The 24347-nt window shown below is 38.9% G+C and overlaps 1 protein-coding gene across 1 annotated transcript in view; it reads left to right on the top strand.

Annotated features, from left to right (window-relative positions):
- The window catches only part of Gnaq (G protein subunit alpha q), a 248661-nt gene that overhangs the window by 174235 nt on the left and 50079 nt on the right, over positions 1–24347 (top strand). The window contains exon 3 of the mRNA XM_005063781.4: positions 10890–11044. Coding sequence (XP_005063838.1) covers positions 10890–11044 — 155 coding nt within the window. The remainder of the gene's footprint in view (positions 1–10889; positions 11045–24347) is intronic.

Raw genomic sequence — 24347 nt, 5'->3', positions numbered from 1 at the left:
AGGGCTTCAAATTCTAGGTATTTATTTGCAAGATAGGGGGAGATTTCTCTGAAATGAAGATAGTAGTTAGATGTGTTCTTGGCCTTTATTCTTTTATCAGTTGACCTTATGTGTGTCTTCAATGCCTGTGCATGCAATTGGTTAGCATTTTACCCTGGCTTATGCTTTCATGCATAGTCATAGGAACAGAGCATCACAGCCACTACTGAACTCAATTAACAATTTATAAAAGTCAACTAATAGCACGGAAAGATTGCTAGACTACCTCCAGATGTCACCTGCAGATTAACAGGGTCCCCATTTCTGGGTCAGGACTATTTCCTTCTGTTGAGCACTGGCCACTGTATCATCTTATGTTCAGTATTGTTAGATCACATTTCTGGCAAATAGATGAGAAAGGAAGACACCCCAATTCTGTTTTAAAGTATTTTTTAAAATCTAACACTAACATTGTGCTTGAATACAGGAAGTGTTAAACAGTCCATGACCTAAGGTATTTTACAGCATGGTTAAAATCTGTACCGACAGACATGAATGATGAGATAGCAGGATGTTTCTTAATGTAACTGAATATATTGACATTTTCCCTTCATTAAAAAGTTATCTCTATACAATCATCTATCCTACATCTTATGTTCATGAATGGGAAATTAAAGGGAAGAATGTTTTCATAGAATGGAAATTAACCTAGGTAAATGGTTGGGAATTTCTATTTTTATATATGCAGTTTTAAATCTCATACTCACCTAATAATGTTCTCTCTTTACTCCATGTTCTTTTTTTTTTTCTTCTGAGTCTTCTGTCTTAGGTTAAAAGAAATTTATTCCATTCTCTGCTATTTTTCTAAAACAGACTCTCTCCCTCTCTCTCCCCCCTCTCTCCATATATGCATATATATATGTATAGAAAATATATATATATATGAAATATATACTTTATACTTTCTATACCATGCTGATGGTGTAGGAAGGTTCGTATTTCCTGCCACCAAGTCAAAGGAATTTGGAATATTTAAAATGTATGTAAATTGTGCCCATAGGAACTGAAGAGGGAGAGAACCAGTCCTATGTATTGTTCTTTACAGACTGTACTCATAGATACAGAGGTGGGGTTGGGGAAAGGTTATCAAGTCCTGCTGAGATAGTTTCATGTAGCTTCCTTGCAGTGAGGGTGAAAATGTCACCAGAAATCCATGGTAGTAAGACAACACAGTAGAAAGGAAATGGGAGCTACATTGCCCTGTAAATTTTTCAAAAGTTAAAAAATACAGCTGGGAAGACATGAAGTGTGCATGGCATTAGATCAGTTTGAATCTCGTGAAGATAGATCTCATTATTGTACTTCATGCCCAGGACTATATCGCCAGCACTTTAGTTCCCATGGAAGCTCCTAGAATTAAAGGAGAAAAGCACATGTGGAGATGTGTGTGTCACCTGCCAAAGACGACACAGGCATCTGTCTGGGGTCTTCAATAAAGTTTTGACTCGGTTGGAGGCTTTGTGTTCTTTTGAAAATATGAATGCTAGCTACCACTGAGCCTTGGACTTTTTTGTAGAGAAGAAAAACACCTTTTTTTTTTTTTTGTCACTATAAGTCAAGAAGCTTCAGTTAAAAACGTAAATCTAGCTAAAGTAATCACCAGGGGCACTGTAATTACCTTATGTAACTTCAAATGAAAATTGAACATAATGACAGACACACATGAACGCATACCAAAAGAAACAGAAATTACCCCCTGACGGGAGTCAGGCCCAAGATTCTGGAGAGTGCACCAGCTTCCTTATCACACAAAGAAGACAAAAATTATACCAGCCTTGCAGGGGAGTTGGGCACTTGGATGGTGGTTTAGCAAGTAACCTGAAACTGGTTAGCTTGTGAACAACATAGTTATGTTGTTATTTTAACTATTATTATTATGCATGAGATATATGTCACCTCTACAAGCAGTCATGTCTCCTTCCATTATTCTTGACTTAGCATAATATACAAACTGCCCCTGGTCCCCTTGTAATGTGAAGTGTTGCTGGGTCTTAGAATCTGGTTTTGTCATTGTTGTTTTGTGGTTTGGGGGATGTTCATATAAAACCTTTGAATTTTAGATGATGATTTAAAAATCGTAGCCCAAGTATTTGTGCAGGCTTGGTCTCCCTTCTAGGTTTCCTGCCCCCTTCCCCAGCCCAAGTCTTTCATGTGTAGGTTGATAAGTCCCAGTTTGCTGCTGTACAGATACTTACGGTTCCTACCTGTTGTCTGATGTTCAATGCATTTAGCATCTGTTCTAGTTCTTCATTTTTAGTGAAGTGTCCATAAAACTTGCTTGCAGGTTTTCCTAGTAGATGGATGTTCCATGGTTCTGTGATACCTAATATCCTAGGGTCTCCTCTGAGCCTTTATAGACATAGATTCATGTGGGAGCCTTTAGGAGTCTCCTTACTAGGAGTCCAGTTCTGCTTCACACTGCCTTGCTTCAGCAGTTTTTTGGAACCTTGGCACAGGCATCTATAACTCTCTCATTCCTGCAGCTTGCATGTCTGCAAAGCAAAAGCCAATTCAATAACTGCCAAATTCCAATGCTGGCTATAGTCAGGACCCTTGGGCCACATCTCCACTGTATTCTGTGTGCCTTTCTGACTGACACTGGGAAAACACTTGCCTAGTTTTTCCAGCATCTTCTGTCTTCTTAGGTATTCTCCTTTCCAGATGAATTTGCATTGCAAGACCCTGGATAAAGGGGTGTCTTGTCCTCAGAGAACCTTCCTATTGCCCCAGTGCCAAGTCCAAGCTTAACAAATTCAGTCACTTTTTGAAACATTAACCACAACATTAGCTAACTACATTCACACTCCTTCTTCCCCAAACTGCACATTTCCCCCTTGTTTCATTTCTTTCTCAGTGTAAATCTGCCTAAATGCAGTAACCAGTTACCTTATAGACCTTGTTACCCTCTGAAACCACCTTACTGGGCTTTTAATGTCTATATCTCTATCAGCATTCAGGTCTTCCACCCTCCCATCAGAATGATCCATTAAACTCTACTTGGAATATTCTAGGGCCTCTCTGGTATACTTAGTTCCAAATTCTTGCACATTTTCCTACAAACAAATGCAATAAGAACCATGTGATCAAGTAGTCAAAGAAATGGGAGGATTTGGCTTTGGCCTACTGTCTGATCCCCAATCCATGTGTTCTCCAAATAATTTTGATGAGATATAGGACAGAGTTTCTTTCAAAATGATGTGAGACACTCTTAAAGGTGGGACTGGGCAGTGACCATAGGTGCCACTGCAGAGAAAATCACTCTCACACCTTGAGAGTGGTCAGTGGCCAGAGAGACTTACTGTGCTAATCCCCATGTTCAAGCAGACTTTATAAATTTTTTCCTAGTCTCTGGAACAGACAGATTTCCTGGGAGGCACTTTCCTGTCCAACTAGTAGATAAGATTTATTTTTAACTCTTAAGGAACGGTACAATAGTGTGTCCTGTTCTTAGCCAGAAAACCTCTGGTGAGATAGTAATCGTTTGATGTTTTGAGCAGTTCAGGATGCTGTGTTGTTCATCAAGGTTAAATAAATGTTCTTTCCTTAGTAGATCTTAACACAGCCTTGTTGCCTCATCCTCTCCCCTTTCATTTGATGTCTCAAGAAGTGACATTTATTAATTCATTCAAACTGACTATGAAGATTAGCCATTATAGATTTTTTAAAAGCTTGTAATTTTTAAGAAATGACTTGATTTGAAATGTTTCTCCAGGTGTACATTTTTAAAAATCATACCAATGTAATAAAGCTATTCTCTGATCCATCAATGAATAAATCTTTCAAATAGTGTAACATTGAAATGTCACAGTATAAACCTTAAGTTATCATATTCTCTGTAGAAGTGCATAGTAACTTTCAACAGTTGACTCTTAACTAAACTTTTTGAAATTTGGATTCTTAGAGTGACAAGTTGTGTAACGCATTGACTTTAAAAAAAAAAACATGCTTAGTTTGTAAAGTGGGAATTTTCCTGTTTGCTGCTCAGATTCATTGCTCTTCTGTGTAGGGCACTTTGTTTCTCTTCATGTGTTTACTAATGAAAGTTTCTTGTTCTTTCTCACAATGAGTAGTAGGAGTAGTGTGTTTTAAGCTGACAAAAATTTTCTTTGCCCATATCTGAGAGGGTGAATTTTTCACTTACAATTCTTCCAGCAGTTTAACCGAAACGCTCAGTGGCCATATTTCACATGGAACGTTATAGAAATATTCTAGCCTCTCTCCAGGGCCCTGGAATGCTTGGCGTGAGGTGGGGGTTCAGTAGGGTTTTATTGTTTGTTTCTGTTTTTGTTTTGTTTTAATAGGGGAGGTTTTGTTCAGGAGAGTACTCTTTGTTTATCTGTTATTTCTTTCTATTGTCTAGCAAAATAATATCCCAATCCAATAACAATGAACTTAACTGGCTAATAAGATTTTAGGAGCACAGACATTACAACGACTAAAGTGATTAGTTTTTTTTTTCTTTCCCTGAACCTAATATCAGGAAGTGAACCACATGTCATATATGATCTTGAAATGACAAAGGTGCTGCTCCTGAAGCAACATTGACCTCTGTTCCAAAATAGAGGGTTGTTCATTTGTGTAAAAGTGTTTCACTTTGTTGTTAGGGGTTTGTCATTAGTCCCTGTTTGTTTTCAAAGTGTGATCCACTAAACAGTCCTAGAAACAAACTGAAGAGAAAGGATTTCTGTGGTCAAACAAAGTTGAGACGTCTCCAGTATCTCCAAGCCTTAGCTGAATTTGCAAAAGCATTACTTCAGTGGAATTTTGAAGTTTTACATGACACACTGTGTTCAGCTTCCTATAATCATAAGTAGCACTCTCCTCATTTCAGAACATACTTGTCAGATTGTTGTTAAGATTCAAGTCATTAGTGTTCCACAAATATTCTTTTTTTTTTTTTTCGAGACAGGGTTTCTCTGTATTGTTTTGGAGACTATCGGTCCAGCCCAGCCTCGAACTCACAGAGATCCGCCTGCCTCTGCCTCCCGAGTGCTGGGATTAAAGGCGTGCACCACCACCGCCCGGCCACAAATATTCTTTGAAAGCAACTATGTAGCCACAGTCTAATTATTTTGAACCTTAATGTACATATCTTTAAGAGTTTCCCTTTCTATTTTCTTTATTGCTGTGGCTTTGTAGAGTTCACAATGCATGTACCATAGCATGAATGTAGTGTTCACAATGCATGTACCGTAGCATGACATTCCTTCATGACCAGAAAGGTAATAAGAGCACAGGGTTGTCAGCTCGAAGTTGAGATTTTCTCTCCTGTAATCTTGTAGTTGCATCAGACAGTGTGCTCTTGGAAACCACCCATGTGTCCATTATTCAGTGCTGTAGCCAGCATCTGACCTTCTGTGTCTTCAGTACTGATATGATAATGATACAGCCAAACACAAAACAGGAAAGGATAAGCAAAGAACTGAACAGAAGAAGCTCATGGAAAAGGAGCCTGGTAGGGTGGGAAAAGTAAAAGAATATTTAAAGTGGTACAAGTAGTCTTTCTTCCACTTACAAAGCTGTCTACTGTATGGTAGATAAACAGGTACAGGCTACAGAGCAGCAAAGTCGATAGGAAGATGGTTGTCCCTGAAAGACAGCATACCCGATAGTCATTGATTGCTTTGACAAGTACCAAAATTAATATTAAAAATGAAAGTCTAATGTTAGAAAAGACATTTAACAATGTATCAATATGTTGCAAATAGAGCAGTATGTGGCTGCTATGGCTGCTTGTCTGATATTTTCTTGTCGGAACATTTTATATAACATATAACAGAAATTCTCCACTCTACACCAGTCCTTAGTGCATTTAATGACATGTGAGAGGCAAATATTTATTGAAAGAAGTAATTATTAATAATAGTTTTAAGTCCCTTAAGATCTCATAACCATGCTAACACTTGTAGCAGGCATCTTACTAACACCTCTTTTTTTTTTTTTTTTGATAGTTCAATAGCAAATTGTTCCCATTGTAGATGACAGCACTAGACTTGAGGAAGTTTGAGTGACCTACAAATACAGCACAGGCTGTATTTGATGATCTCAGGTGGTTGGTGACTCATGTTCTTTATTCTTCTACTGTTGATCCCTGAACTTTTTTCAGAGATACTCCATAGTCTCCATCTAATACCAAGGTTAAGAAGGACATGGTTGCTGCAGGAGGATTTGACACAGGGGTCTGTAATCTCCAGTGGGGACTTCAAGGGCCTTGTCATAGTATTCAACTGAGTCAATAGGAATCAGAAGCTTGGAGAGGTGGTTCTGTGTGGATGAGTCATTCATGGCATGACCCTAGCCAGCAGTGGCTCAGTGTGACTTTGCCTTTTTTGTCATTGTCTGGGCAATACTCATAAAAAGATGCAGTGGCATTTGTGTATGCTGCACACCCAAGAAGGTCAGCTGTACAACTGTGGTGTCAGAATGCAAAGCTAGATATTTATAAGTGAGCTTCCAGAATTGTTTTCAGCTGAGTCAAATGAGACTTGAGTGTCTTGTCTGACATCACAGGGGCTCATATATATACATGCATGTGCCTTGGTTCATAGTGTTGGTCTTACATTTCCTTTCCAAATGGAGATGGGTTTGTAGCATAAGCTGTCATGGTACTCTGCTTCCTTGTGCAGAAAAACCAAACCAACCAAAAAGTCACTTGGATATTTTTTGTCTTGCAGTTTTGTTCTGTGTTGTTTAGGATTCATGCCAGAGGACATAAGTAACAAGGGGATAAAATGAAGGACAGTGGGGGCCTCAGTTGAGAATTGAGGACTGATTGATTGAGGTTTCTGCTATTTGTGATTCAAAATACCTGCTCATAGTGGGTGCCCCTTCATACAAAGCTCAATATTTGTGTTTAAAGGCTCTTAGCAAATGCAAAAGTTACCTCTTGATTTTCTACTTCTGGGGTGTAGAAAATAGAATAGCCTGAAGTTCTCTTAAGCGATCAACAAATGGTTCCAGCATTGACTGTGAGACTTTTTTTTTTAATCTGAACCCTTGCCTTTATTGGGCAGAGTAAGACCTACTGTGGTCAGTCTTCAGCTCCACTTTCCTTCTGCAGACACAACCAGAGAAATGTCAACACAGAAGATTTACCTGAATTACATTGGTACATCTTGTGGTTTCTATGTGGTCTTCTCTAGAATTCTGCCGGGGGTACTGAAAGTAGCCAACTGCTTCTCATAGTGCCCTTCTCAAACTTGCACCAGCTGGCAAAGAATCTGAAAGCCCGAATCCATCCATAAACATTTCCACACAGTGTGCTAACTCTGTCTTCAAATGAGAGAGATTGGAGTTTACATTTTGTATACAGTATTAATGAACTTACTTTGATTTTGTGTTTGAAATAAAAAAGCCAATTCTAATATTATTATATCATTTATAAGAGACTTCTTTCCTTCTCATAATATCCTTTTAGAATTAGTAAAAAAATTTAGCATCATTACTTAGAATTTTTTTTACTACTTTTTCACATTTGACATTGGGCAAATAGAATAAAGGTTCTAATTTATCTTCCTACTCTAACATATTAAAATATTTCTTTTTAAAAATTTTATTCTTTTTATTTATTTAAATTAGAAACAAGCTTGTTTTACATATCAATCCCAGTTCCCTCTCCCACCCCTTCTCCCTTGTACCCCATCAACTCCCTATCCCATCCCCTTTCTGCCCCCCAGGAAGGGTAAGGCCTTCCATGGGGGGATCTTCATAGTCTTGCATATCATTTGGAGCAGGGCCTAGACTCCCCTTCCCCGTGTGTCTAGGCTGTGAGAGTATCCCTCTATGTGCAGTGGACTCCCCAAGTCTGTTCGTGTACTAAGGATGAATAATGATTCACTACCAGAGGCCCCATAGATTAACCAGACCTCCAAACTAGAAATCATTTTTTAAAAGAGTAATGATTGAATTTACAATGGGACATTTATATTAACAATTTTTAATTCTATGTGTATTTTGTAAAATGCCATTATACTTTTAAATAACTTAGAGAATTTAGTTGCAAACTTCTACATAAATGCGATTTATATTTGATTATATTTGAATCATTTTCCAAAGCAGCAAGGATAGAATTCTGAGCTTGGGAGGTAATAAATGTGTCTTAGAAATTCTATTCTACATGAAGGCAGCATGATGATTGGTGTGTGTTTGGAGGTGATGTTCTTTTGTAGATATTGCAGTGACTTCTGAGTTGTGGATTCACAATGGTGACAAATCTCAGGGCTTTACAGATAGAGGGTTGTTTGAGTGAATCTGTTTTTGCACTTGAAAGAAGGAAACATCTTTTTATCCATTGACCTTTTGCTCACATTCCTCCTCAGATACCACATGTTTCATCTTCTCCATCGAGTAATAGCCTCTCTTCTCTTTGATGCCTCTTTGGCCTCTCACTCAGTCCATGTTGCATTTCCTTGCTCAACTTCATTTGGTTGTTGATTAAAATAGTAAATACTTGGTTTTTTTTGAAAGCTGTGTTCAAAGGGGGACAGTGTTTGGGTTGCGCAGATTTCTCAACAGTTGAAAGCACTTGCAGAGGACCCACACAGTGGCTCCCAGCTGCCTGTAACTCCAGTGCCAGGGGATTCAACACCCTCTTTAGCCTCTGTGAGCAAAAGGCATGCATGTGATACAATTGACATACATGCGGCCAAAACACCCATGCACATAATATAAAATAAATATAATATATCTTTTAAAAAGGGACAGTATCGTAATCCCTTAATGTTTATGTATTATGGTATATTTACAGTCGTCCTGCTCTTGTAGAGAGGAGATCTCTGTTGACTTGATTCAATTGTCTCGCCTTACAGACAAGGAAAACTAATTTTAAAAAGGCAAAAGTAGTTTCTGCCACAGGTAGAAGTGGTTGTGTGGCTAAAGTCAGAACCAGAAGTTAGCTCTTTGGTTTGTAGCAGTTTATTTCCACTCTTCTTTCAGCCTTGTGCTCATCCTTTGGGCAAGTGTTCATTGAGATTCTACTAAGTGTCAGCACCCTAGCAAACTGTGATTCTACAAAGCTGAGCCTGTCTTTGAACTTTTCTATTATGGGGAAAAGATGCTAACACTCCTATACTAACTATACTACACTATAATTCTGAGAAAGTGGGTAAAGATGGAAGATTGCCTTGAAACTGTGGCTTGTAGGTACTCACGTTGTATTTATATACTTTTAAATGCATTTAAAAATTTACTGTATGTTCATTCTGTGTTGAACCCCACATAAATAAGAACTTTATGGTCATAGCTCCTTCCATCACTGCGTAATCTAGAAGTAAGGTAAGACATAATGACAAAAAATGAAAATGTTGGGCGGTGGGGGCACATGCCTTTAATCCCAGCACTCTGGAGGCAGAGGCAGTGGATCTCTGTGAGCTTGAGGCCAGCCTGGTCTACAGCGCGAGTGTCAGGATAAGCTCCAAAGGTACACAGAGAGATCCTGTCTCGAAAAAAACAAAGCAGCATGTAGCACAGTGTCGAAGGTCCAGGATCATAGTACACAGAAATCACTTTTTTTTTTTTTTGGCCATCTTATAAATGATGACATATGGCACAGCCCCTGAGCAGAAGCTCTTTTTAAAAGGTTTAGAAATGAATAAGAAAGGCTTTCTAGATAGAAAGATGGGCCTCAGAAAGAACTATGATGAGATAGGCTCCACCTGTGGTAGGATTCAGGCGTGGGAATCCACACAAACAAGGGTGCTGGCAGTTAACAAGACAGATTGCCTAAACTGGGCTGATACAAGCAGTGAAACTTCAGGGATCTCTTTCCACAGTTGAAAGACACACTGACTGAGCACGACTCTTCAGTGACTAGATCAATTTTCTTCATCAGAGCAAAACTAACAAAGGGGATTTTGGTCTCAAATATATTGAGCTTCCTAAAACCTTAAGTAAAAATTAGTAATTATTATTGAAAAGAGGCCCTTCCTGCTTGAAGACTGAGATCCAGATGGACCACAACGTGGATTGCATTTACTAACATTGTTTATTATTAATACTAGATGAAAGGAATAATTGACCATGATATAATCATGATTACCATTCACTAACTTTTTGATTTTAATACAAAATCAGAATTGTTTAACTATCAGCCATCTGCCTCCAATTACAAAATTAATTATTATATTAGTGTGTTTGTATAGTTGGTATGTATATCTAATTTGCATATAGTCATATTTGGTGAAGGCTAATTTGATTAGTGTTATTAAACAATAGTGTTTTCTGACTACTTTGAAAATATCTTTGGGTTTTTCTTGCTAAGTATGCTGTAATGAAAATAGCAAAGCTCATTTGATTGCTAAAACATGCAATGGGTTCCTCAACTTGATAATAAAGAGATGGCAGATACAAAAATTTTGGAACATGAGGTATGTCATACTGGAAGAAAAATTATTGGAATTAAATCATTAAACTGTTCTCTTGGTGGTGGTATGGCCCATCTGAGAGTGAGCTGCAAGGACCACTTGTAGTTGAGGACTCCGAGCTTCTGTTGATGGAGATCCTCAGGGGTTGAGGATGAGTGTGTGTTATAACAAGTTGCCAGCTGCTTAGGGGGTTGTGATAACCAGTTAGCACACTGGCCTCTACAGCAGGGCATCCCTGCTGTCATGGTGAAAGAGTTTTGCACCTATTCCTTCTAATAACTTTAGCTTCGGATTTCCTCTAGAGAGGATGATTTGGGACTAGGTTCTCACTAAGAAAAACAAAAAATGAAGACACGTTATTATGAGCCATTTTGAAAACCAGTTTATTAAGATATTGCTTGGATTGTATATAATATAAAGTGTGAATCAAAGATTTGCTAAAGCAATGTTCAGAGTATTCAGACAGTTGCCTTTTTTCCCTCTAAACAGGCTCATGCACAATTAGTCCGAGAGGTTGATGTGGAGAAGGTGTCTGCTTTTGAGAATCCATATGTAGATGCAATAAAGAGCTTGTGGAATGATCCTGGAATCCAGGAGTGCTATGACAGACGACGAGAGTATCAGTTATCCGACTCTACCAAATAGTGAGTATCTGCACTGCAGGCCCTGAGAAACTGTTTGCTGTTCTGTGATATTTGTAACAATGTAGTCTGTGCTGTGCATATGGTAATAAAACCTAGATGATATATAATATCTAAGTGTCAAACTCGTAAGTGTAGGTTCAGTCATAAGGTACTGAGGTCATATGGTTGAGAATATTTCTGGTTTTTGGAGACAAATCTCATGTAGCCCGGGTTGTCTTTGAACTCCTAGTTTATCTTCAACTGTGGAGTACTGTGATTACAGGAATATATCACTATGCCAATTATGTATCTTAAGGCTCAGACTTAGGACTTCACTCCTGGTCAGCAAGTATTCTACAATCTAAGCTACAGCCACAGTTCCAATAATATTTCTTTCACTGTGTTTTACTTAAAACAAAAGGAAGTATTTCTTTCACTGTGCTTTACTTAAAAACAAAAGTGATCTGATTTTCATCACCCTGTTTTCTTCCTCAAATTGCTAGCCAGTGATCCACAAATCTATGCACCATTATGTCTTGGTTAGCTTTTTTTTTTTCAACTTGATACAAGCACGGGAACTTCAACTGAGAAAATGCCTCCATTAATTTGGCCTGTAGGTAAGTCTGTGAGGCATTTTCTTAATTAATGACTGATGTGGGAGGGCCTGTCCCCTGGATGGTGGTCCTGGGTGCTATAAGAAAGCAGGGTAAGCAAGCCTCAGAGAGCAAGCCATTAAGCAGTATTCCTCCATGGCCTTGCTTCACTTCCTGCCCCCAATTCCTTGCCCTACTTATATTTCTTTCATTTAGTGAGGAACTGTTACCTGGATGTATAAGATGAATTAAATCCTTTCCTTCCCAAGTTGCATTTGACCATGGTCTTTATTACAGCAATAGACAAACGAAGACATATTGCAACTTGAAACCTTGCAACATTTTTTTTATAAAAATTCTGTTCTTAGCATTGGGCATGGATTAGAAATTGCAAATAAAAATGTGTTTGATCATGACTTCCCAAAACATAAGACTCCCTAATTTCTAATTCTCAGAACCTTATCTGCTTTCAAAGAACAATTATTGATAGAGCTTAAATTTTACATGCATTCCTGAATTACTGTGTGAGCTATCAGTCAGTCTCATGTGTCCTGGGAAAGATTTGCATCCAACACAGATCTGTTAATCTATGTCTTCAGATGTACATAACAGAATGAAGTTCAGCATGGGATTAATATATAATAATTGTAGCTATCGATCTAGATAGCTAAGATCTGAAAAATAAAGTTGATTGTTGGTTTTTAGTTCTCTAGTTAGATTTCTGTCTACATTAATTAGGTAAATCTACCATTCCCCTTCTTAGTTTGGTTCCGGTTAGACACAAGAAAGGATGGGAAACAATCCACAGCCTTGAGCCAGTCCCTGTTATAAGTGAACCAGTGGCTAAGAGTAAGCATCAGAGCAAAATGAGGGGACCCGACTGGCTGATTGATTCCCTCAGGACTGCTTAGAAGGCCCAGGGATTATGCATTCTTTTTACAGTGAAGTTACATTTTTGCCTAAGATAAATTATGGTTCAAATCATAGAAATGTGCCTGAATGAAGTACTTTCGTATCATCTGGTAGTTTAAATCATGTCATTCTGGACTGACAGCAGCATTCCATCTATCCTGTTTAACATGCACTCCAGTGTGTGCAGTCATCTGGCATGTGCTGTTACTGTCTGTCCTTCCCTCCTGACCCTCCTTGCATGTCACCATCCGGGTTCTGGACCCTTCCACCTACCCTACTCCCCCCACCCCCCCATTCCCTTTGCGTAAGTTTATGTGAGTACATAGATAGAAAACCTGCGTTTGTCTCTTGTCTATTCCAAATTCTGCCTCCTCTACCTTTGACCAGCTGTCTTTTACTTCCTGCCTCCTCTGTCCTTCTGTTTCCTTTGCCATTTCAAATTTCATCCGTCTCCCTGTGTCGCTGCTGTGTTTACCCACCCTCCCCTGTTCCTGTTCATTATGTTTCATCCTCCTGTCGTTTGCCCCTCCTCCCTCATTGTGATTCTCGGCTTCTCCCTTAACTCCCTTCTGCCTTTCATTTTGCTAACAAGATCCTGTTTCTAAGTAATGCTCCATGACTCTTCCCTTCCCTCTTCTCTCCCCTCCCTCCCTCCCTCCCTCCCTCCCTCTCTCCCTCCCTCCCTCCCTCCCTCCCTCCCTCCCTCCCTCCCTCCCTCCCTCCCTCCCTCCCTTTTCTAGTACTGAAGATTGAACCTAGAACCTTCTGGATATGCAGCAAGCACTCTACCACTAAGCCCAAGCCAACCTCTGTTTATGCTTATTTTATATATTATCTCTTCCCTTTTCTACTCTTCTATTCTTTACTCATTATCTATAATTATGATTCTGTCTATAGAGAGGCCTTGCTATCAGGGAGTCAAAACTCCAATATCTGATTCTTATGTATCCACCAAGGTCATGGCTATACATGAAGAACCTAGTTTGTCCCCTGCTCAGGGGTAGACCACTGAAATTTTTCTTTTGCATGGAACTGTTGACTGAACATAGATATTCTCTTGAGACAGCCTCTGTCATCTCTCATGACATTCTGCCAGTGAGATTTGTGGATTTTGAGATGTGTACTCATTACTTAATGGTGAATTTTGCATATTACTGTAATGTGTTGTAGGCCGAGTGTTGTAGGCTGAGTGTTGTACTGAGCATTTTCTCCACCTCAGAAAGCCACTACCTTAGAATTCTGCCAGCATAAACCAAGTCCAGCACAGGAATGTACCTGCTGGTTGGACAGAGCTGATAGTGATGTGGGGGCCCTGGCACAAGCTGATTTAAGTCCCCAACTGATTGATCTTTATGTGTTCCTACTTTTCTATACTGGGGTTGGGGATAAGTTGATTTCCTAAATTGCATTTATGTGAGTGCATATACCTACTTATATTAGATGATTCTTTTTGCTGAAATAATACAAAAATTATAACATCTTATATACTCTTAGACATTTCATTATGTGTATCTTTGTAAGAAAAAGGCATTTTGCTATATAATTAATAATGGTGCATAAATTATACCTAACGCCAATAATAAGTTTATGTTTAGATTCCTCGGGTTCTTCTAAAATATCATTTAGGTGGGTTAATTTTGGGAATAACATTGCATCTATCTCGTAGCTGTGTCTCCTAAGACTCTTCTACCCTACCTGTTTTACATTTCACAAGCATTCTGAGTGTCCTGGGTTTCCTGATTGATTCTTTGTACAATTTTGCTTGCTTCTTTCTCATTAGGGTTTGTTATACACCAGAAGTTAAGGCTTAGATTCAAGGTGAGCAGTGGGACTACAGTGCTGTTAGAGTGATGTTAGCTTTTCACTGAACCCTTTTATATTAATTTATACCCCTTGCTGATAACTAACCCCAGTAGGATCTGTAATATGATCATAGTGGTAGTAGTAATAGTTGTTATTGTTGTTGAGGCAGGCTCTGGTGGGCCTGGAACTTCCTGTGTAGATCAGGCTGGCCTCTAGCTCATAGAGATCTTCCTGCATCTGCCCCTTGGGATTAAAGTCATCTGCTACCATGCCCAGCCTACTTACTTCGTGTGTTACTTGCTCTGGGTTGACCTTCTTCTCTGAGGTATATTTTCTACTTAACTGGTGCTTTTGGTTACCATGAAATGTATTTCCTACTGTAAAGCTGCGTGTCCTAATCTTTTATGTAAAATCAGTAATTTGCTGCATGTACTCAATAAGATGGCAACAGTCATTTATCACCCAAACCAGGATATCTTGAGAAGGAATGAGTAGCTGCTATACTGAGAAAGCAAATTTAGACTGTTGTCTTAAGGGTAGGTAGGCATGTGGCTGCCAGCAGCTAAATGAAGCCTAAGGAGGTTAGTTGGTTTCCTACCTTTCTATTTCTGTGGAAGTCTCTTTTTAAGGAGAGCACAACCAAGTGACTTCCTTTTGGGTGTTGTAGGATTATTGCTAGACAGTGTCAGAGCAGCTGGGTGACCTGTGTGTTCTGGACGCTTTACCATTTTTTTAAGTCAATTAGTCCTCCCAACAGAGATAACCACATTTCCCTGTATCCTCTTCTTTGGTGTATGTTTTTGCTGAATCTCTCCTTCTCCTTCAAATAGGTCTTTGCTTTTGTCTTTGTATTGGCAGTTCTTCTATTAAAAGTTTGTCAATCTCAGATTTCTAGCTATCTGAGAATCAAGATCTGTCAGAAACATTTGCTTAGCTGCGACTTAATCCCCCCAACCCCCTACCCCAGAATCCTGCTGGTTGTGAAACTTCATGCAAGCCTCTTGCCAAGAATACTGGAAGCAGAGGCCAAGCATGACTCTTCTTTTTTCCTATCTGGTAAACTCATGTTCACCCTTGAAGACTTAATTAGGAGTCATCCTTTCTGAATGCCTGACCCAGCCACTGGTCTTAGCATTTTGTACATATTTCAGAATACTCACCTCTATTTTCAGTACCTTACAGTGACTGCTTCAGTTTGACCATCACAACTGATTGCTCCATGAAAGTACAGATGGGTAATTCTTATTTTCAATGACGTTAATGCAATACACTTTTTGTTTTGGCAGTTACTGATGGACTTGGAAATTTAAACACTGAAGACATATAAGCCTTTTTTCCTTATTGCTTTTAAAGGTCTGAGATCTCAAAGGTTCTGATCAGAACAACATTAACTACTGTTTACTAGACACTTAGTCCTTCATACTCTGTGCCTAGTCATTTCATGTATTATTCCATCCAATACCCAAAGCCTCAAACAGTGAAATTAGAGGTATTTCTTATCGGCTCCTTATAAAGGAAAAACTGAGGTCTCAGGAAGACCAAGAAACTGGCTCAGGGTCACACTGTAATAAATGGGAGGAACTGGAGTTGAAATCAGATTTGCTTGTTCCAGAGCCTAAGCATTTAGCCACTATGAAATGCAGCTTCACAGGGGGTAGATGGAAAAATGGATAGAAGATATATAGGTATTTGACAGTTGTTAGATAGACATATGTATGTTTCATACTCTACTAGATAAATATCTTTGATTGGGTATTTTATAAATCACTTGATGTGATACATATTATAGATTTTTATTGGTGATGCCTCCCAAGTTGTTTTACAAATAAGGTTAAGAGGGAATAAATGGACCAACCTTATGAGAGAAAAAACACAGGGAATTTTGGTCATTATCATTAAAACTTAATTGTGCTTTACCAACTAAGCATCTGTTGTTTCTGCTAACACAGACTAAGTCTAAGTCACAGATAATTCATAAATATTTGTATAAATGTTAGTGTACAGTTTGGGGGGGGTTGTTGTTGTTAATTTGTTTTGTTTTTTTGTGTGTTGAGACAGGGTTTCTCTGTGTAGCCCTGGTTGTCCCCGAACTCATTGTGTAGACCAAGCCAGCCTCAAGCTCAGAGATCTGCCTTTCTCTGCCTCTGAGTGCTGGAATTGAAGTTCTGCACCACCATGCTTTGCTTAGTTTACGCTCTTACCCCTCCCCCATACTTCATCTTCTATTCCACCATCACTTTTTACAGGCGCTGATTAAGGACACTATAAAACTGATTTATACCTACTTGTTGTGTAATCAGTTATGCCTCATCAGACAAATAGCCATGAGAGAAATAAGAGATCAAGAAATTTCAGGAAATGGATAAACACTTTGGATAAGCTTACAAGTGGTCTTAATTTGGTGCATTCTTCAATTCTATAGAATGAACCAGTTAAAAAGCACTCTAAGATTCTGAAGAATTTTATAGATTATTTTACTAGCTTTTTCATTATTAATTAAAAAAAAAAACCCTGAAGGCTCTGAGTATCTTTGGAAAAAGAACACAATAAGCAGATGGCTGTAGGTTTTCTTTTCTTTTTTTTTCTGGGGTTCACCACCTGCTTTAATAGACTGAGACATCAGGTCAAATGAGTTCACTGCCTACAGTATCAGAAATTTCCTGACACTAGCCATAGAACACAAATTTCAGTCACATTGAACTATAGTGAAAAAAGTTCTCATGCTGCAATCTTAGGCTGAAGACTACCATATCTGGGTTTGCCTTAATCTTACTTTACTTAGAGTCCCCTCCAGGGAAGTCAGACAACTTTCAAAGTTTCCATGTAGTCTACAGCAGTAAATACATTAAGCAGTTGAACCTTTGGCACACATCCGCACTAGAATTTACTTTGGTTATGACCCTAAATTGATATATCTTATATTATTACATTGATTTTAAAATGCAAACGGAATTCAGAATTAGGACATCCTGTCTATCTGACTTAGAACTAAATTCTTAAGAAGGAGTCCCTTGCTAAGAAGTTACTGCGTAATAATTTGAACCGTCATACCTCTGGGGAGTGGTGTGACTCTTCTGGCCATCCCCACCTCCCACTCCCCAGGAAAGGAAAAAGCAAAGTATGAGAAGGTTTTTGGCAGTTGTCCAACTGTAGTTGTAGTTTCCTCTGTCGCCCATTACTTCTGAAACTTGAAGTATTGAGTTAAGCCTCAGTCTCTCCAGGTATAGTCAGTGGTGTTTAATGCTTCAGTCAATTTCTAATTTTTGAGTATTTTTTATTCCATTACACTAGGCTGCCTTTACTGAGAAATGTTAGCCTATGCAGTCAAACAAAGTTTAGTGCCCTCAAATTAACGTGTGTGTGTGTGTGTGTGTGTGTGTGTGTTTTCAAGCTTTGTGAACCATATAGTCATTGTCTCACTGCTAGATACAGGTGCAACTGTAGATAATGGAAAAATTTGTGTGAGAGTAAATTCTTATAGCTGCTGAGTTCAGAAGGAAACACTGATTGTGAATACATTTGTTCTTTCTTAAAGAGTAATGATAACAAGGCCTGAGAGATAGCTCCACCAGTAAAGTACTTACATCACAAGTATGAGAACCTGTGTTTGAGCCTCAAACCATGTAAACAGCACCCATGCAGGGTAGGTTACCCTGGTAATCTCCATATTGGTTGACTAGAGACAGGTGGGTCTCCATGGCTCACTGATCAGGCAGCCTAGCCTAATCAGGAGCTCCAGGCCAAAGAGAGACCCAGTGTCAAAAACAAGATGGGGTTGACAAGATGATTCAACTGATGAAGGTACTTGGCACCAAGACCTTAGATCCATCTGGGCGTTCAACATGGTGAAAGGAAAGAACTGAATCCTGAAGTTGTCCTCTGATCTCCACGCGAACTCCATGTGCACAAACACACATATGCATAAATGAATGGATGAATAAGTAAAATGTAAAAATGTCAGTTGAAAATAAATTAGCAAGGTGAATGGTATCTTGTGAACATGCCTATCTTAGTTTCTTCTGTTGCTATGATCAAATAACCATACAAAAAGCAACTGGGGGGTGGAAATGATTCCGTTTGCAATTCTAGGTTAAAGTCCATCATAGCAGGGGAGTCACACTGTAAGGAGCTTGAAGCTGCTGGTCAAATCATGTACACAGTCAATAACAGAGAGAGAATAAATAAATGCAAGCCTGCTGCTCAGCTAGATTTCTCTACTTCTGTGTAGTCCACGGTCCAGACCCAGGGAATGGCACCTCTCCCTTTTGGACTGGGTCTTCCCACATAATTAAGGCAATCTAGACTCTTCCACAGACATTCCCACAAGCTATCCTGATCTAGACGATTCTTAAATCCAGATTCTCTCCCCCACGTGATTCAAGTGTGCGTCAAGGTGACCAAACCATCATAACACCCAGTTGACTTCTGGCCTCTGAATGAAAGAAAGCATATGTGTCACTACTGCTAACATAGGTATCATTTTTTCCACTTGAGTGACATGCTTGTACATCTTTTTACCTTTTCCAGGAGTGAAAGAAATACCACCAACAAATAAAACCTCTGTGTTGCCTGATGATTTTCAGTCTTTTTCATTTTCAGAGCACATGAAGCCTGTAGGGGTGAAATAAAACTCATATACTTAGTCTCTAGCCTTTGGAGAGCAATAGGGAAGAAACTAGTCTTGGGTCCTCCTTATGGTAAATTGGTCTCCTAAAGAATAGTAGGTGAGGAGATAGGTTGAACTGTGCAGAGTACCTACCTGCTTGCTTTAGTTAATTCTTAAATAGTTGCATCTCCTCATTGTCTCCTCCACAGACTTTACTCGGAACGATGCTGTTCTTAGCTAAAATCTTAGTGTTGTCACTGTACAATGGGGATGACTGCAGGAAAATTCAGCCTGCTTTCTATTTTTATAAAGTTTCATTGGAGCTCAGCTATACATATTCATATATTAATGTCTGTAGCCTCTTTGGCACCCAGTGGCAGGGTCAGTTCATTAAAATAGTGACCATATGGATCATAAAGCCTGAAATGTGCACTAGAGAGATGGCTCAGTGGTTAAGAACACTGCTTCTTCCAGAAGTTCTGAGTTCAATTCCCAACAACCACATGGTGGCTCACAACCATCTGTAATGAGATCTGGTGCCCTCTTCTGGCCTGCAGGGATATATGCAGACAGAACATAGTATACATTATAAATAAATAAATCTGTTTTTAAAAAGGCCCAAAATGCTCACGCATAGTGTGAAATTCCTCCTTTAGAACAGTGAATGTTGATAGACAGCTAGCACAATGCTACTATCATTTGGATGGAATCCTGCTGAAGGCTGGTATTCTGAATTAACTCCAAAGTAAGTTCTAGAGAGTTGGACTTTTGTTCTTCCGCTTCCTCCAGAAACATTGCATGGTACCATGAGGCCTGATGAGAAGTGAGTCACAGAGCTCTGGGTTGAATACCACACCCCCACCCCGGCAGTGCCTGTACTAGCCACACAGATCATCTAGTACTAAAGATGATATAAATTGGCCAGAAAAGTTCAGTAGTTTCTTTGGCCTTTGAGGGGAGAACTGTCTTCTGCCCCATCTTTGTGTCTGATGCTTGACTCAAGATGGCTAAGAATTATTAATATTCAGTAGGAAAGATAGGGTTTTGTAAGGGACCAGATAAAACATGCCCCTGACTAGTGACAGCTCTTCCTCCAGCCACAGATGAGCCCAGGAGCCCTGCTGTCTTTAAGGGACCCTCTGAGTCTTTGAGCCTCCTTCCTTTTTGGCCCACTGCAGTCTTTGGACCTGACTGGCTGACCCTGACACTCTTAGTAATCATCACTGTATCCTTTCCATGTAAAACAGTAAGTTGAAAGGCTGGTGATCTTGCTCAATGGCTAACAACTCTCTACAGAGGTTCAGTTCCTCATACAGTGACTCACAATCATATGTAACTCCAGTTCCATTACCTTCTTTGGCCTCTACAAATATGTGGTGCTCATGTGGTGCAAAGCAGTTCTACACATAAATGAATAATAGGTTGAATATTGTCTTATGGTATGTTAAGTCAAATTAGGATGACTCATCAATCTCCAGACATGAGCATGGTATTGGTATATCAGGGTCTGGTGCTATAGGACACTTCCCTAAGTTAAAATAATATGGCCTTAGGAAACTTGCTTCTGTTTATAGATAACTATGATCAGTGGAACTTCTCATAGGTCCATATGTCCACATTGTCAGGGGTTATTTGTAACACAACTGTGTTCATTCCTAGAGTACCATCTCCTTCAGGAGGGGTTTTGGCTCGTCTATCTTTTGGTTCATTCCCACTGTTGAAGGTACTGTCTAGTTTGCTGTGGTCTTTCATTAAAAGGTACTAGTTGAGAATCTAAGAAAATCTGTGCCATTTCTGATTTCTTCCCTTTTTTTTTCCCCTCTTCTGCCTATAGCATCCCCCACCTTTTTTTTTTTTTTGCACATTATTCTCTAGTGACTGAAGTTCATAATCATCTATCCTTCCTTATTGCGTTCTTAGTTGGCAGCTTACAATTTGGTACTTAATTGTTTCTTAATTGATTCATCTGTACTATTTTGCTTCCCAGATAGTCTGACATCCCTAAGGGAAAGAAATATATTTTAACATATTTTCATACCATTTCCTTGTGTCAACCCCCTTCCATCAAACACATACTGATTTAGAGTTTAGCATAATAGATTCTCATTAACCAGGTATTTGTTTGCTGAATTAAGCACTGTCATTGCACAGCAAGACAGATTAAGAAGCAGCTTCTAATATTTCTCAATATGTTTCAGAATTGTGTCAGAATTAATCAACACCTTTGAAAACTATCGTACAAGAAAGTAAATTGGAAAACCCCAATAGGCAAATTTGAGAAGGACCTCTTTATTGCCTCTATCTGTCTCTATTTCTTTAGATTTTTGTTGTTTCCTTTTGTTTCATATTTAAGAGACAGTCTCTTTGTGTTGCACAGATGCCTCAAGTTCCCTGGCACAAACAACCCTGCTTAGCATCCTGAGTAGTGAGGGCTGTGGGCATGCAGTATTGCACCTGCTTGTGTTTATGTCTAATTACAAGCTTGATCTGTTTGTTTGTGCAATATATAGTTGTGAACTATTGCTGGTGGCCTAGCCCTGTCTGTAACACTGGAGTCTGCTTGCACACACAGTTGTTTGGTCTGTTGACTGTTTGTTGGGAGTCTCCTTTTGATAACCATTTAGAACAGACATCTGATTATAAAATTAAGATGTCAAATCTCTTTTCTATGTGCAGTACTGAGTTCTTTTTAGGATACTCCGGGTATTTGTTAAGAAAAAGAACTCTTCATGAATTGTCTTAGTTCTTTGGTCAGAGAAAGAGCACCTTATCCGTTCAGTATCTCTTCGTTGCAGAGATACTCTTCCCTTGATAAGTTCTCAAGAACCTGGGTCATAATCCTGCAGCTACCATTCTCAGTGTTTGCTTTTTTGGGATTTCCTATGAAAAGTGAACAACTTCATGAACAAAACTACCTGTAATAAATGCTACCTGCCACTGAACACTAATCATGAGGAATGTTAATTTTCCTTCTGCCCAGTACTCTTCTGAGATGGACACAATTTTGTAATGAGTAATCCCATGTAGCTAACAAACTGAGCCAGATTCCTGTCCAAATTCAGATCAGAAGAGGAAGGGACTTTCTTGGGGCCTGTCCCCCAAACCTTACTTGTCTCAGTGTAGTAGTTTTACAGAACCGTCACTGATTTATTTTGTAAAGGTCCCTCTAGCATTGTTTTGGTGGGTTTTTTTGTTGTTGGTTTTGTTTTAAAATCTTTCCTTCTGGAATTTTGTGTTCATACACCTTCGCTGCTTTGACAGTGTCAACCAGGCAGGAAAGAGCTCTTGGCATGATCTAGCTTTCTACTCCCAAGACACTGATCCTCTCACAATGAGGTCTTGTTAATTTTTTTAATGAAGGCGACCTAGTTTTTGTAACCTTCTTTTTAATAATTAAAAATATGAAACTTTCCCAGAATCATTTTTCTGTGCCACAGTTCCAATTTCATATCAAACTTGAACTGCAGCCTTGCCATGAAGACATTTAATTGCAGTTAAAAATCCCACAGTTCCAAACATGTACCCAAAAGCATACTGTTAATACCCCCAAGAGGCTGTTTTATCTTGTTGTGTTTAGCTGGGTTTGCCCCACACCCTAGAAACTTCTTTTCATACTTAATACCCACAGATCATTTTTTCTTTATGCTGTAATTGCTAGAGTTTATATGACTCTAACTTTTAATTTAAAAAAATTAATGTCAACTATCCTAATATATTTTATTCATAATTGCCAAATCTTATTCTTAGTTGCTTTCATTTAAAGGGGGGAGGGGCACTAGAGTTTTCTTGTTTGAAGTTACCCTTCTGGTCTCTAATTTTGAAAAGATCTTTAGCTCAAATCTGTTATTGACAGACTAGTGTTAATATTAGTGATCAGTTAGAATCATGTCCCAAACAGGAAAAAAAAACATCAGATTTAATTTGATTTGGTCTTATTATTTTAGTGAAGTTTCAGCTTGACTCTTTACTTTTAATAATTCAAAGCAATGATGTATCTCCTTTTTTCCAAACTTCATTTGGAATGATCCTGAAGTTAATTGTGAAAAGGATACAGCGGTCAGTAAACAAACTGTGGGGTGTGGTTTACTTCATTCTTTTGTGTACTCAAACATAGGACAGGAAGATGTTTGTGGATTATCACTTGAAATCTTGTACTGCATTTCCAGATGCTGAATCCAGATAAATTCCGGGGTTCGTCCTGGGTGTTGGCAAGCTCCTTGCATAGCCCATGAATCATATGCAAGCATTTTCATGTCCTTAGCTTCTACCAGTGCTACAAGTCCAATGTGATGCTAATCTCTAGGAGACTTTGTGTTTTGCTGTGGCAAAGGAACTGCTGTCTCTTTCTTTGTTTCCTCACTTTTTAGTGAAAACCAACAAAATTGTGTTCTGTTAAAGAGCTTATATCAAAAATGTCTGTTGAGAGGTTCAACCTTGTCAATTTCCACTGGATTAGATGGAATTCCAAAGCCCAGAAGCTGCACACTGATGAGTGTGCTCATGCCAATTATGTCATTCTGTGGCCAGGACTTAAGAGCAGGAAGCTTGTCTCCTAAATGAAGTTAAACCAGTGGTGCCTTTCCTTGCTCTGTTGTATTTAAATTTGTCAGAGGCATTTTAATTCAGAATTTAGCTTTTACATAATGCAGGCCAGCTATCTCCCAGAAATATAATTGCATAAAGATGGGTAGCTAGCCACCCCCTGGCTCCTATGCTTGTTCCTCAGGAGTGTAACTTGCCTAGCCACTGCAGCATTTCCAATAAAACAGTTTTAATTTGGGTGGCACACTGAGCATCTGTTATGTGTGGCCCGGAGCTCCCAGCCAAGTGTTGGTAATACAACCACAGACAAAGATAGTTATGAACCCTGACCACTGAATTTGAAAGTATGTGAAAGAAGACTGAATATTTTTAATCTACAGTATCAAACTCTTCAGTGTCTCAATGTAGCAGAAAGTCACTGAAGGCCTATAAAGGATGGGAGTAAGGGGTGCTTAAAGAGCCAAACTTGCTTTTTTTTAAACATTCTTAGAAGTGACTTATCTCCTATAATTAAGTTCCATGTATACCATGACTTCTTCCTGTGCCTCACATCAGGAAGGAGCTTCTACCATCTACCTTTTACACTTGCATTGCCTTGGCAATGTACCTGTGCCATCACCATAGCAACACTCCGAGAATGACCTCAGCAGCCACTCAGAATTAGTCTTACAAAACATATTATAGCTATAATTAACTCTCAGAATTTACTCTGCAATATAAATTTGTTCAGGCCCTGGTGTTTCTTTTTTAAAGGTTAAATGAGTGGAATAAAACAGCATGAACTCACCCCACCTCCCATTTTCCATTAGTTTTTACTGAGAATATGAAATGTTTCAATGGAAAATACAGAAACTAGAGATTACTTTAT

Source organism: Mesocricetus auratus, unplaced genomic scaffold, assembly GCF_017639785.1.
Source record: "Mesocricetus auratus isolate SY011 unplaced genomic scaffold, BCM_Maur_2.0 Super-Scaffold_4256, whole genome shotgun sequence".
Lineage (NCBI taxonomy): Eukaryota > Metazoa > Chordata > Mammalia > Rodentia > Cricetidae > Mesocricetus > Mesocricetus auratus.
Note: the sequence above shows the minus strand (reverse complement) of the source record. Positions and strands in the feature narration are given on the sequence as shown.